This window comes from Sinocyclocheilus anshuiensis, unplaced genomic scaffold (genome assembly GCF_001515605.1).
Source record: "Sinocyclocheilus anshuiensis isolate Anshui unplaced genomic scaffold, SAMN03320099.WGS_v1.1 scaffold553, whole genome shotgun sequence".
Classification (NCBI taxonomy): Eukaryota; Metazoa; Chordata; class Actinopteri; order Cypriniformes; family Cyprinidae; genus Sinocyclocheilus; species Sinocyclocheilus anshuiensis.
Genome location: NW_015539821.1, coordinates 716,476 through 728,646, shown reverse-complemented (window position 1 = coordinate 728,646; position 12,171 = coordinate 716,476). Strand labels below are relative to the sequence as shown.

The 12,171-nt window shown below is 37.9% G+C and overlaps 3 protein-coding genes across 9 annotated transcripts in view; 1 reads left to right on the top strand and 2 right to left on the bottom strand.

Moving 5' to 3' along the window:
• Nucleotides 1–813: 813 nt before the first annotated feature.
• On the top strand, nucleotides 814–3,580 carry LOC107684046 (serine/arginine-rich splicing factor 2-like). 3 transcript variants are annotated; one of them, XM_016480185.1, is made up of 3 exons: nucleotides 814–1,329; nucleotides 2,612–2,936; nucleotides 3,495–3,580. In XM_016480185.1, exons 1-2 carry the CDS (start codon nucleotides 974–976, stop codon nucleotides 2,922–2,924), a joined length of 669 nt encoding a protein of 222 aa, XP_016335671.1. In that variant the 5' UTR covers nucleotides 814–973; the 3' UTR covers nucleotides 2,925–2,936; nucleotides 3,495–3,580. The 3 variants fall into 3 exon arrangements, with proteins under 3 accessions (XP_016335671.1, XP_016335669.1, XP_016335668.1); XM_016480183.1 differs by lacking the exon at nucleotides 3,495–3,580 and adding an exon at nucleotides 3,210–3,341; XM_016480182.1 differs by lacking the exon at nucleotides 3,495–3,580 and having other exon boundaries at nucleotides 2,612–3,341.
• On the bottom strand, nucleotides 3,574–9,780 carry habp2 (hyaluronan binding protein 2; the record flags this gene model as incomplete). Its single annotated transcript, XM_016480340.1, has 13 exons — nucleotides 3,574–3,828; nucleotides 3,972–4,117; nucleotides 4,210–4,344; nucleotides 6,910–7,052; nucleotides 7,285–7,516; nucleotides 7,640–7,734; nucleotides 7,814–7,967; nucleotides 8,553–8,669; nucleotides 8,846–8,962; nucleotides 9,051–9,161; nucleotides 9,264–9,362; nucleotides 9,460–9,493; nucleotides 9,595–9,780. Coding segments are annotated over 13 exons (1,731 nt in total), but the record flags the coding sequence as incomplete, so codon positions are not given.
• A 1,033-nt stretch (nucleotides 9,781–10,813) lies between these two features.
• Nucleotides 10,814–12,171, bottom strand: part of LOC107684043 (dynamin-binding protein-like) — a 53,922-nt gene continuing 52,564 nt past the window's right edge. For all 5 annotated transcript variants that reach the window (XM_016480173.1, XM_016480174.1, XM_016480175.1 and 2 more), the window contains one exon: nucleotides 10,814–12,026. In XM_016480173.1, coding sequence (XP_016335659.1) covers nucleotides 11,841–12,026 — 186 coding nt within the window. In that variant the 3' untranslated portion in view covers nucleotides 10,814–11,840. The remainder of the gene's footprint in view (nucleotides 12,027–12,171) is intronic.

The following is a 12,171-nucleotide window of genomic DNA, read 5'->3' as shown; positions in this document are numbered from 1 at the left end:
TATCAATTAATCATTTATATGATTTATTTGATCATTTATATCAGTTATCAATTCATCAATTGTGCCATTATATTTTATGTGCACTTGAAATGCTTGCTATTGTTTGTTTAACCTTATGACTGTGGGGTTTCATGGAATATTTTTCTGTGTTCACAAAGAGACAAATGGAAATATCACAATTTGAAGGTTCTATAGGACGTCATTTGGAAGCAGTTTGAAATAACAACACATGCTGGCCAGACAAAGTCTGAACATTGAAACATATGCAACTAAGATTATTAAATAAGCTCTATTCATTTGTTATTATCATCAACATCTTTCAATCTTATAGATGCCACAGACCCGCAAATATGATCATCTTCACATGATAAAATTTAAAAGGCATAGTATCTTCTATGAAGACTCTCAGTTTTTACTGTGAAAAATTAATATTATAAATATGTCTAAAATATTATTTATTTTACATCATTGTAGTAGGCTACTGTATGGTTTATTATTTATTTATGGTTTATATATATATATACTATACTATACAATACATATATATAGTTAGTTAGTTTCATTGGGCTGCTTACTTAAATTTGGATTCAGTTTTGGAAATTCGGATTAAACGAGCATGGCGACGTCAAATAAATGATCTAGTTTGTTACATTTTGTTCAAACTCCTGCTAAATTAGCAAGTCTCTGTTCCCAGTCAAGATGAGATTGTGAGATCAGGTAACCTGTAGTGTCACTTAGATACCAGAAGTGGCAGTATTTTCCATACAGTCTATGGTATTTTCTCTCCTTGCAAAGAAAATAAAAGCCAACCTCCACCGACCACGAACATCCGGTTACCGCCATTTTAGAGTGTTAACTGCTCTTGGCGTGTTTCTTTGGACGCTCCCGAATGGTTCGATATTTTTCCTGAAAATTTCGCAAGTAGCTCTTTTATTTTTCGCATAACATACTGCAGTAGGGTTAGTGATTCAAGATGAGTTACGGCAGACCTCCGCCCGACGTCGAGGGCATGACATCTTTAAAAGTCGACAATCTGACCTACCGCACGTCCCCTGAAACGCTGCGGCGGGTTTTCGAGAAATACGGCCGAGTCGGGGACGTCTATATCCCGAGAGACCGGTACACAAAAGAGAGCCGCGGGTTCGCCTTTGTCCGTTTTCATGATAAGCGGGACGCGGAGGATGCAATGGACGCCATGGACGGCGCGCTGCTGGACGGCCGCGAACTGCGCGTGCAGATGGCGCGATACGGGCGCCCGCCAGATTCGCATTACAGCCGCCGCGGAGGCCCGCCGAGGAGATACGGAGGACATGGACGGAGAAGCCGAAGGTAAGGCCCACATACGCAATCTCTTTCAGTATTTTCGTTTTAAACCACTGTAAGTTACCGTTCGACGTTCACATCTGAGGCCCGTAAATTTGAGGCCCTCAGGCCTCAAGATAGCAAAACCACACGTGCTAAAATCCTTGTTTTGCTTATAAACGCGATGTTTTATCGCCGTAAACGGCTTAATTCATTGAGTTTGTTTCAAACCGTTTCCCGTTTTTAAAGTATTAGTATCATTCCGTCGTATCTGTGGCGTTGTACCAAACAATTACTCAACTTTGTGAACGAACCAAAGTAGCCATTCGTGATCGAATGGTTCTTTTGAGTCGTTTCTTTTGAATCGATTGTAACGTTTGAGTTTGAAAACCAAACCCATTCCGAGCTGTTTTATTACAGCATTCTCTCTTTAATATAATAGTAATTTTTTAATAACAAAAATATTTGAAGGCCACGTGATAACGTAACATACTTAAATTAGTATAAGTTTTTTTGTTTTTGTTTTTTTTACCTAATTATTCGAAAGAATCGATTCTTGGAAATGAATCAAACTCCGTCTTTGTGCTACGAGTTCGTGGTTTGAATGCGATAACGTGTGGTAATTATACCTGAATTACTGGTTTTGGTGAAGACAATAAACCTTGGATGTACATGCAAACAGACGCGTTCTTTTGTACGTTCACATTTAAACGTGTATAAGCTACTTACCTTTTAATTGTAAAGATTGTTTTGTGTTTTGTAATACTGTAACACCAAGTGCTGCTTGCTTTGTGCAAACAATCCTCATTAGGGCTGCACGATTGACAAAAATCATAATTGTCGATTATTCCCTTGAAATTGTAATTGCGATTATTAATTACAATTATCACCATTTACATTGAATTGTTTATACCATTGTTTGATGCAACTGCGTGCCATATTTTTATATGAAAATAAACAAGCTGAAAACACTCTAACTGAAAAACTTGGTGCTTTTCTATAGTATTAAGCCTCAAATGTCAAATATACATTGATTGTTTTCTTTAAATTATTAAAAAAAAAATATATGAATGGTATTATAATGTTATACTAAAATAAAAATAATGGGGAAAACCCTTAAGATAACACGTAGAAAGAAAAAAGCACATCTTAAGCACGCAGAATAACATAAGTGGACTTTGAATGATTAATTGCTGCTTTGAACGGTTACGTAATTGTGGCATCCATAATTGTAATCACGATTAGAAATTTTATTAATTGTGCAGCCCTAATCCTCATACTAATTTGTTCATGTAATATTTGTTTTTAGCCGTAGTCCTCGGCGCAGGAGGCACAGCAGGTCTAGATCCAGGAGCAGAAGCCGGTCCCGTTCCCGTAGCAGATCCCGCTACAGCCGATCCAGGTCCTACTCCCGCTCCCGATCTAAGTCCCGTTCCCGCTCCAAAACCCGCACACCACGCAGAAGCAAGTCCAAATCGGCTTCCAGGTCCCGTTCAAGGTCTAAGTCCAAGTCTCGCTCCAGGAGCCATACTCCCAGATCAAACAAAGGATCCAAATCACGATCCAGATCGAGAAGCAGACCGAAATCTCCAGAGGATACTGGAGCCACTGCTGAATCCTGAGCTGAAACATAGGTGAGCCTAATGCTTTGTTTGAAAATATATTCCTAATTTTCTTGCAACTGGTGGAATTTGTATCGTCACCCAAGAATTGTAATGACAAGTGCATTTTTTATTTTTTTTATTTTTATAAATATCCCTTTTGATTGAATTACAATTTTGATTAAAGCAAAATTAATGCCCAAAGTGGTGTAAAGTGAATACATACGTGGCTCACTGCTCACTTAAAATGGCTGCTTAAAATTTTATATTTAATGTTTCGCCCCTCTACTTTTCTCTTTCACCAAGTCCTTCAAGACCTCTGCAGATGTAGTAGATCGGTAGATGCATTATCTTAAAGGTGGTTTCAGGTATTACCCACGTTTAGTTTGGAGCTGTTATTCACAGCATTTGTCTGGTTTCTCCGTTTCTGCATGACTTTTAAGGGTTTATTTTTAATTCACATCCTAAACCTGACAATGGATGTTTGATTTGGAGCTGTTGTGGGTATGATACCGTAAGTATGTTTGTTTTGAAACGTGTACCAGCCAAAATCCATTGATTTCATCTAAATGTGGAATTTTTTCCTCCAAGCTGCTGATTCCTGTTTGCAAAAGAGGAGTTTGGGGCAGTTTGAGAGCAGTTAGTGTGTGATCCGACCATTGGCTGCCTGCTGCTGATTAATTTTGTTTTTATCAGGTAAAACCTTCAGCTATTAGATTATGATATTAACTATCATTGAACTCAAACCTTTTGAGTAGCCATCCTAAGCTGCACGCATCTTTTCATTGATCCAGTCAATGAACTTGGTGACACGGGCATAGATACCGGGCCTGTTCTTCTTGCCACAGCTGTCACCCCAACTCACCACACCATAGATGTAATGAGTCTCGGCCTTCTGACAAACCAGGGGTCCACCAGAGTCACCCTATAAACAGTGAAAATAATTAATAAAAAAATTGCGTACTGCGCCATCAGTTTGCACAATCATTTTAAATAAGATTTTGTGTGTGATGTATATTAATAGAAATTTCACTGAAAGACAAAAACTAATTTGAGACTGGAACACACCTGACAAGAGTCAGTCTTTCCCTGCATATATCCAGCACACATCATGGAATCATCCAATCTGTTACCGTAGACATTACGAGACATACAACGCTTCTGAGAGATTAAGAGAACTTTGGCATCCAGCAGCTGAGGAGAGACAGCATACTCTGGAAGAAAGAGTAATAGATGACCGATCTTCTCAGAGGCAGGTGTTGCTATGGTGAATGTCTACAGTGAAAATTGAATCTGGAAACCACACCTTTCTCAGTGGTTCCATAGCCTGATATGGTGCACATTGTTTCATCAGGGAATGAATCGGTGGGAAGACATGCTGCCCTAACGGACCTGGTCTCATTGGCGCACCGTCCATTTATTGCCTTCAGTTTCAGCAGGGCTGGCATAGATGAAAAACAAAAGCACTGTGAGTTTGACATACCTGCTTTTAAAAAAGATGTTAATAGCCTACTACTGTAGGCTGTTCACAATGCGCTTCACCCTGGGATGTCTTTTTTTTTTTTAAACCTCCGGTAAAACTATATGCTTCATGTGCATTATTTTTTAAGTCATTTAATGTCACAAAAATTGAAGTCAGCATGAAAGGAAAATTCTTAAGGTTGTTTACACAAAGAATGATAAATATAACGATCACTATAACTTTATTTTTTAATAATTCACACACCACAACAAGGATAACGACACAGAGGAACAATATACAGTTTTTCTCAGTCGCTTTGGTGCATTTCTTAGATCAGAAATTAAATTGTTAGAACTGCTTGTTCAACCTCCACATGATCTATAGTCACTTGTGCACATCATAAAAGCTATATCAATCATAAAAGTTTCTCATTCTTTTGAACAAGTTGCGATTGCTTTGGTACATTCATGCAAATGATTATGTATATTTGTCTGTGGTTTCCTACATTATCAGTTGCTAATGTCATGTTGCTCAAAATGTATTATATAGTTCTCTTTGCAATAGTCTTACCCCTCAAAACATCTAGTCATGTTCATCGTATAAGCAATTAAATGCAAAATGGTTGATCTAGTTGTCATAAACCGTCAAGCATATTTTCTACACATTTCTATTAGACTTCTTGTAAATTTGCCACGAATTGTGGAAGTGAATCTTGACTTTCACTAATGAAGAGAATGGAGATCCACCCATTATAAACCAGTTCTCTGAAATAGCTCAAAGGTGCATCTCATGAATTCACTAATGAAGATAATGTAGACCAATCAACGATAAATCAGTCCTCTGAAAGTTGCATCTCATGAACCTTCAATTGGAAAGCATATAAAGACAGAGGACATCACAAGAGTTACAAATTCTGACAATGGATGAACATCCAGGAAATGATCAGGATCAACAGCTGAGAGGAGGAATAGGAGTACGGATCCATGGTGGAAGGGTACAGAGGCAAAACAGAGGAAAAGGCAGAGGAGGCCAAGGACGTAGGCGCATATCAGATGAAATAAGGGCCACTATTGTGAACTATGTTGTCAATCGGTCGCCGTGATTTTGCCAAGTAAGACATGTTCCTGGATCAACATCACTGTCCAAAATACAGACTTAACCCAATCCCTACCCCTAAACCTAACCTTACCCATAATTTATTCCTAAAATCAGAGGGAAATGACAGCTGATTAACAAGGGTGTAGAAGCACCTAACCCTGATTGTAAGCCTAAAACAGATATTTCCTGAAAAGTTATCCCTCAATTCTGATTGGTTGATTGAAATGTTGGTCCAGGATCAACAAGGATGTTGATCCAGGAACATGTTGTACTTGGTGAAATCACGCTCACCGTTGTCAATCATGGCTTACAATGGCTGAGGTGGGTTTCCGGTGTTTCCCTTTCTAATTTTGTATTTTCGCCTTTGTACCCATATTTACTATTCTTTTCTATATCACAATGACAGTGTACTGTGAATCCTATCCAGTCTCTTTCAATCAATACCCCACATACAGTAGTGTGTAAATTTGTACTTTAGAACTGGATATGGCATGCAGAAGAAGTGCAGCCTTCTGCATTTCAATACAGTAACTGCCATCCAAACTGTTGCCATAGTTTACATCAGGTAATACTAACAGAGTGCAGTGTTATATTGACAACAAGACTAAGCATTTTGCCTATATTGTTTGTGAACAATGACACAAGGACTTTTCATTCTGATGGCACGGATATGTTCATTGACATAAATATTTTTGAGAGGTGAACTAAAGATTTTGAGTAAGTTACAGGCTTTTGCATGAAATCCATTGTGTGGTGCTGATTGTACAAATTGTTTTGAGAAATGCACATACTTCTTTGCGAATATTAAGGATGATTCAAGAAATGCACCAAAGCAACTGAGAAAAACTGTAATTCTAATCACTTAAAGTTTTTTTTTTTTAGCTGATGAACGATAAAAAACATTGACAGCCAGAATCCATCCACAGCATATGACATAACTGCAGCACACACTTATAATAAACTGAAAATTATTGTGTGTTGGTGTGAACGCTAGTTATAGTTATCACTCTTAATCCTGAATGTTTTATTTATTTATTTTTTTACTTTTTAATCAAAATGTTATAACTTGCTATTGTGTTCATCCAATCAAAGGTATTGACACAACAAATAATAAAATTAAAATGTGATTTACAAATGTACAGTCTATAAACTCAAAACTTGAATACACAAGATTATTTCCTAACTGAAGTTGGTTAGTTTTCTTTTACCCTAACAGCTAGAATGATAGATGGAATGATAGAATGCTAGGATGGATGGATGATAGAATGATTGACATGGCAAATTAGAATGATAGAATGGTAGACAGAGAGAACAGGCAAAAATAAAAACGACATAGACAGACAGACAGACAGACAGACAGACAGATAGATAGATAGATAGATAGATAGATAGATAGATAGATAGATAGATAGACAGATATGTTCACTTAAATAGTGAATCACTGACCTATATCATTATACAGGGCTTCAGGAGTCTCTGTATAGTTCTCATGAACAATGATTTTCTCTACCTCAAGAAACTGTTTTGCAGGATCATCTTTCTCCAGGTTCACACCACCCATCTCCACGCTTACCTCCTCGTTCTCATCACTGCCATGATCATGCAAACCATGCAAACACAGTTTATCAAACTGATATTTGTTGCATATGAATTTTCAAAGGCAAAACTACTGTAAAAAGCAAGTACAACATCACCAATAATATTCAATAGAATTTAATAGAATTTGTAACTTAAAGACAACATAAAATAAAAGTAAAAAGAAAGAGTTTTCTGATTGAACATTACATAGACCTAATGCAACACCACCACCCCCAAACTTACATGCAGTGGGCAGCAGTTAGGACCCAGCAGGAGTCAATAAGTGTTCCTCCACAGTTGTGGCTGAAGGATCCATTAGAGCCCTTGGAACGGACCTGAAATGAGACCTGCCATGGATGGGCTGCAGGCAGAGACTTCCTCCCACCAAATATCCTTGGGGCAATCATACTAGCCTGAGTCTTTCCACAGTCAGAAAACTGCAGTTTTGCAGGGGCTGTGGAGGGTTTTACTGGTTCTGTGAGAGTTTGGTAAATAAGTATATGGTGCAGTTAACACAGACTGCTAGAGCAGACTGAAGAACATATGTTTCTGTTTTTGCATTTATATAAAAGAGAAAAAGTAGAAGGAAAATCTGTGCCTGGTTCAGAGCATGGCTTGACATTACAGTAGTCCCACCGGAGATTCCCCTTGTCATTCACAAAGCACCAGGGCTCGCGGTCTCCATCCGGATTTCTTAATTGACAAAGATAATTCTTAAGGCAACATGTTATACCACAATTCATTGTGAGATTTACTAAAACCAAATTCTAACCTGCAGTAATTGTGGGCTCCAATGCTCTCATTCCCTTCAAACTCCTTGAAGGGAATACGATAGTAGTTCCATGGTAAACATTCCATTTCTTCCACTGTCTGACTGACAAAACCTATGTATGATTCCCCATTCCCCTCATAACAATCATTTGGACCTGAATACAAAATGACATAATGTGTTTACGACATTATTACATCTAGTTTATAAGGTTATTTAAAGCTACACTATGTAATTTTTGGCCCTCTAGTGGTTTATTCATACACCTACATAAGTTATTTGCGGGAGAACGTTGTTTGCTTGAGTTGTGCTTCGGCTGAACCTGATAGCTTGAGTCGCACCGCTGTTGCTATGGTTACAGATGATCGCCTTGTTAGTGCGATTGTCACTAAAAACATCAAAACTTTCCAAACAACGAAAGACTAATATATGAAAAATATGTCTTATGAGCAGGTACGTTGTGACTTGTTGAAATCAGTTGTTTTAAAAGAATGTTTGGCAACGCTGAAGTTTGCCGTTTCCCGGGAAATCCGTCCCGACAACTCTAAAATATACAAAATTATTATAGGCTTACCATAGTGATGTAGGGTAAGACAAAAACACGGTTTGGAAGATCGTTTTGTGATGTACTGGCTCATTATTTAAATGTAGTTTCGGTAATTTGGGAAAAAAAAGTTAGTATAGCTTTAAAATACCAATCAGTTTGGCATAAAATAAATGAGAAAAAAAAAATGTTTATTACCAACTTGGCAGAACCTCCCACTGTAATTTTCAGCACATTTGCATGTGAAACTGGCTCTGGTACGGCCTTTAACACACTTTCCTCCATTCAGGCATGGACTCGGGTCACAAGCAGAGGCTAATATTGCAAACATAAGTATAAAAGTAATTAAAAAGACAATTCACTACAATCTGACATAAAACTGTTTTAATGAACTCATTCATAATAATCACTAAACTCGCATCTTTACTACTGAAAGAAACACTTTGAAAGTAATTTGCTTTATTTCAGATATGGGAGACAGGGACGCTCACCTTTCTTGCACGTAGGTGCTCTATATGGGGGGCGGCATTTGCATTCATAAAATGGGGCTTCTTGAGTTCTGACACAATCACCATGACCACACTTCACTTTCTTACACACGTTCCTCTCTAGAAGATCCCAACATGAAAACTCAAGAATGATACACACTCTTACTGATTAATAATTATTTTTAGGTATGGCTTATTAAGATCTCACCGTCCTGGCACTTTTTGCCAATGTAAGGCTCTTTACAGATGCATTTGAAGCCGCCACTCTCTAGGACCTCGCATACTCCATTGTTCTGGCATGGATTTGGATCACACACTTCTACAGAAGTATTGAACATGATCAGCGTACATATGTTTGTGAGCGTCAAACTGAACCCCTTTAATACATTTGCACTGTCTGCTTAAGTACTTAAGTTCTTGCCTGGTTCATCAAAGAAGGAAAAAATCCAATCAATGCTTTCATTAATTTCAGCTGAGGATATTTCCTCTGTGGTGTCACTAACAGCGTAGTCATATATTTCTGTCAAGGGGCGAGAGAGTAATAATAATGCCGTGTGTATGCTAATAACCTTGCAAACACATTAACAGACACCAACCAAAATGTTAAGATTTCTCACCATCAAATAAAGTTAAAATGTCATCCAAAAGACCCTGAAACATTTGACACAATTTTATTCAAATCGCAGTGTAATATCACTCAATTAAACATATATGTTTAAGCTATTTCGAAGCAGTTTCACACGTTTACATACCGGTGCAGCTTGGACTGGCAAAGTGAGGCCAGAAAGGCCCACCAGAAGCAGAATCACTGGTAACATGATTTCAGAAGTAAAAGATGCATAATCAAACACCGTAAAAGTCCCTTGTCTATATTGTGGGCAGTAAATATGTTGACCTGAATGTGGATGACCCCTGGACCCTTTTCTCTGCTTACTATTTAGCAATCATTACCTAACAACATTGATTTTCTGTGTTCTGGCCAGTGAGCCACACTACAGATATGCATTAAAACAGTATTATGGTTCAATTTAATTTTAAAGCAATCTTGGCAGTCAAAAAAAGAAAGAAAAAGAAAAAACATCTCACGATATTGTGTGCAGTATTTGTGCATTGATCCACAGTGTTATTGACAAATCAGATTTTAGGTCAGTTACCCAGCAGAGTTTACTCTTGATAAGGTTGACTTAAAATGTCTTTGCTACGGTTTTAGAAAACAGCTGACTGCAGTGAAAAAAGAATTTCATCTTTCATATTTAATTTATTTGTTTCGTTCAATGGAAATGATTGTTAATACAACAAAAATAGATTTTGTACTTTTGTAAGGGTGTAATTGAATTGTGTTAATTTAAAGCATAATTCTTAACCAAAACAATAATCTGAACATTTTGTTAAAATCAGTATCGCCAAATATTTCCAAACTGGTACTGCCATACTCTGGAACTATAAGATATTGAACGTGAACGTGACATGACGCCAAGCATGGTGTTCAATACTTGGAATTTGTGTTCTGATTTTAACCCATCCAAGTGCACACACACACAGCAGTGAGTGGTGAACACACAGACACACACACACACACACACGCACACACACCGTGAACACATTTTTGTTGCTGCGTCCAGGGAGCAGTTGGGGGTTCGGTGCCTCGTTCAAAGGTGTCACTTCAGTCTTGGCATTGAAACTGATAGAGAGCGCTGTACATTCACTCCCCCCTACCTACAATCCCTGCCGATACTGAGACCTTTGAGTTACAAGTCTGACTCTCTAACCATTAGGCCACGACTGATATAATTGATAGGCCATGACAAGACATAACAAACAACTGTTTTTCAACTGATTTCTTTTTTTATTTAAAAGAGGACCTCCAACCCCTGCCGATACTGAGACCTTTGAGTTACAAGTCTGACTCTCTAACCATTAGGCCACGACTGATATAATTGATAGGCCATGACAAGACATAACAAACAACTGTTTTTCAACTGATTTCTTTTTTTATTTAAAAGAGGAGAAATGGATCAGTTCACACTGGAGTACAGAAGTTCATTCTCAGTATATACAGCATGAGAGATAAATAATTCAGAGTTCTGTTGGTGCAATGAGCTCAAGGGTGCCTTGAACACCCTCACAACTGCTCAAAACATCAATATTAACTTGTAAATGCATTCAAGTGCAAGTGGCAAACTTAATGCTGTCAAAAAGTAAAAAGGTAAAAAACACTGTACCTTACAAAAAGTGTCTCTTGCATTTCATTCATATTTTCAGCAATATGATATGGTCACCAGTGGTAATATTGTTATCATCTGGGAGCCACAATGGGGAATAAATCCAAACACTTCATATGAATAGTTTTGTTCACATTCACTGTAACCCAGCAAAATCTTTTTTTTTCTCTCTTTAGAGGTGCACTATGATTGTCAGATGAAGGAAGGCATCATCTCAAAACACTCCACACACTCACTGGCACACAAACAAACACTCATTCACCCTCTTGCACTCTTATTTACGGGCATCACTATCATGCCAGTCCTGGAATATCAATTCCATCAGTCTACTTCCAGTGTGAATCGCACATACCCAATACAATTCCTCCACTCCACTCCTACACATCAAAAGAGATCTATGCTCACTACAGAGCAATTAAGTGCTAACACGATAAATGGAGTATCCAAGAACAACAGAACATGTCAGATCATTGAATCCAACACCAAACTGCCTCTCAGTCCAAACTATTTATTTTTTCACTCCCATTATTTCAAATTTCACTTGCACCATCCTCTATGACCACTAGGAGTCAGGAGTTACTTTCATTGACAGTACTAGTCAATATGGAGGGTATAATTTTTTTTTTTCATCAGTAGCAATGACCAGTTCACCACATCAGTGCATCTCCTCTATAGTTAAGGCACAATAACGTCCTTTTGTAGTGTTCTCCCCGTAATGAGTTGGCCTGTAGTGGTCTGGGGCATAGTTGGGGATTGTTCTTGTAGAAATGTACAGCTCACGTGTACTCAGATTTGCGAATGTAGTTGGATGGGACGTAACCCCTCCGTCCTTCTGCCTCCCCCAGCCACCACTCCTGGTTGCCATTCATGTCCTGGAACTCAAGGATTCGGACCTGCTGATTGGCTGAAATGCTGAGCTCATTTGCACACCGTGCACTGAAGGAATAAAGAGCGTAATATATCTGAAAGAAAATATAAAGTAGGAAAATTAATATTAATAATCATTTACAAGAAGCAAAACCTGTTTAATTATTTACCATCATTATTTTATGATGATGATTCTTATTATTATTACTATTAATTTATATACCAAATTGTTGATGAACA

Coding starts and splice junctions, on each gene's coding strand:
- LOC107684046 (XM_016480185.1), top strand. CDS start 974: ATGAGTTACGGCAGACCTCCGCCCGACGTCGAGGGCATGACATCTTTA. Junction 1,330..2,611: donor CATGGACGGAGAAGCCGAAG/GTAAGGCCCACA, acceptor ATTTGTTTTTAG/CCGTAGTCCTCGGCGCAGGA.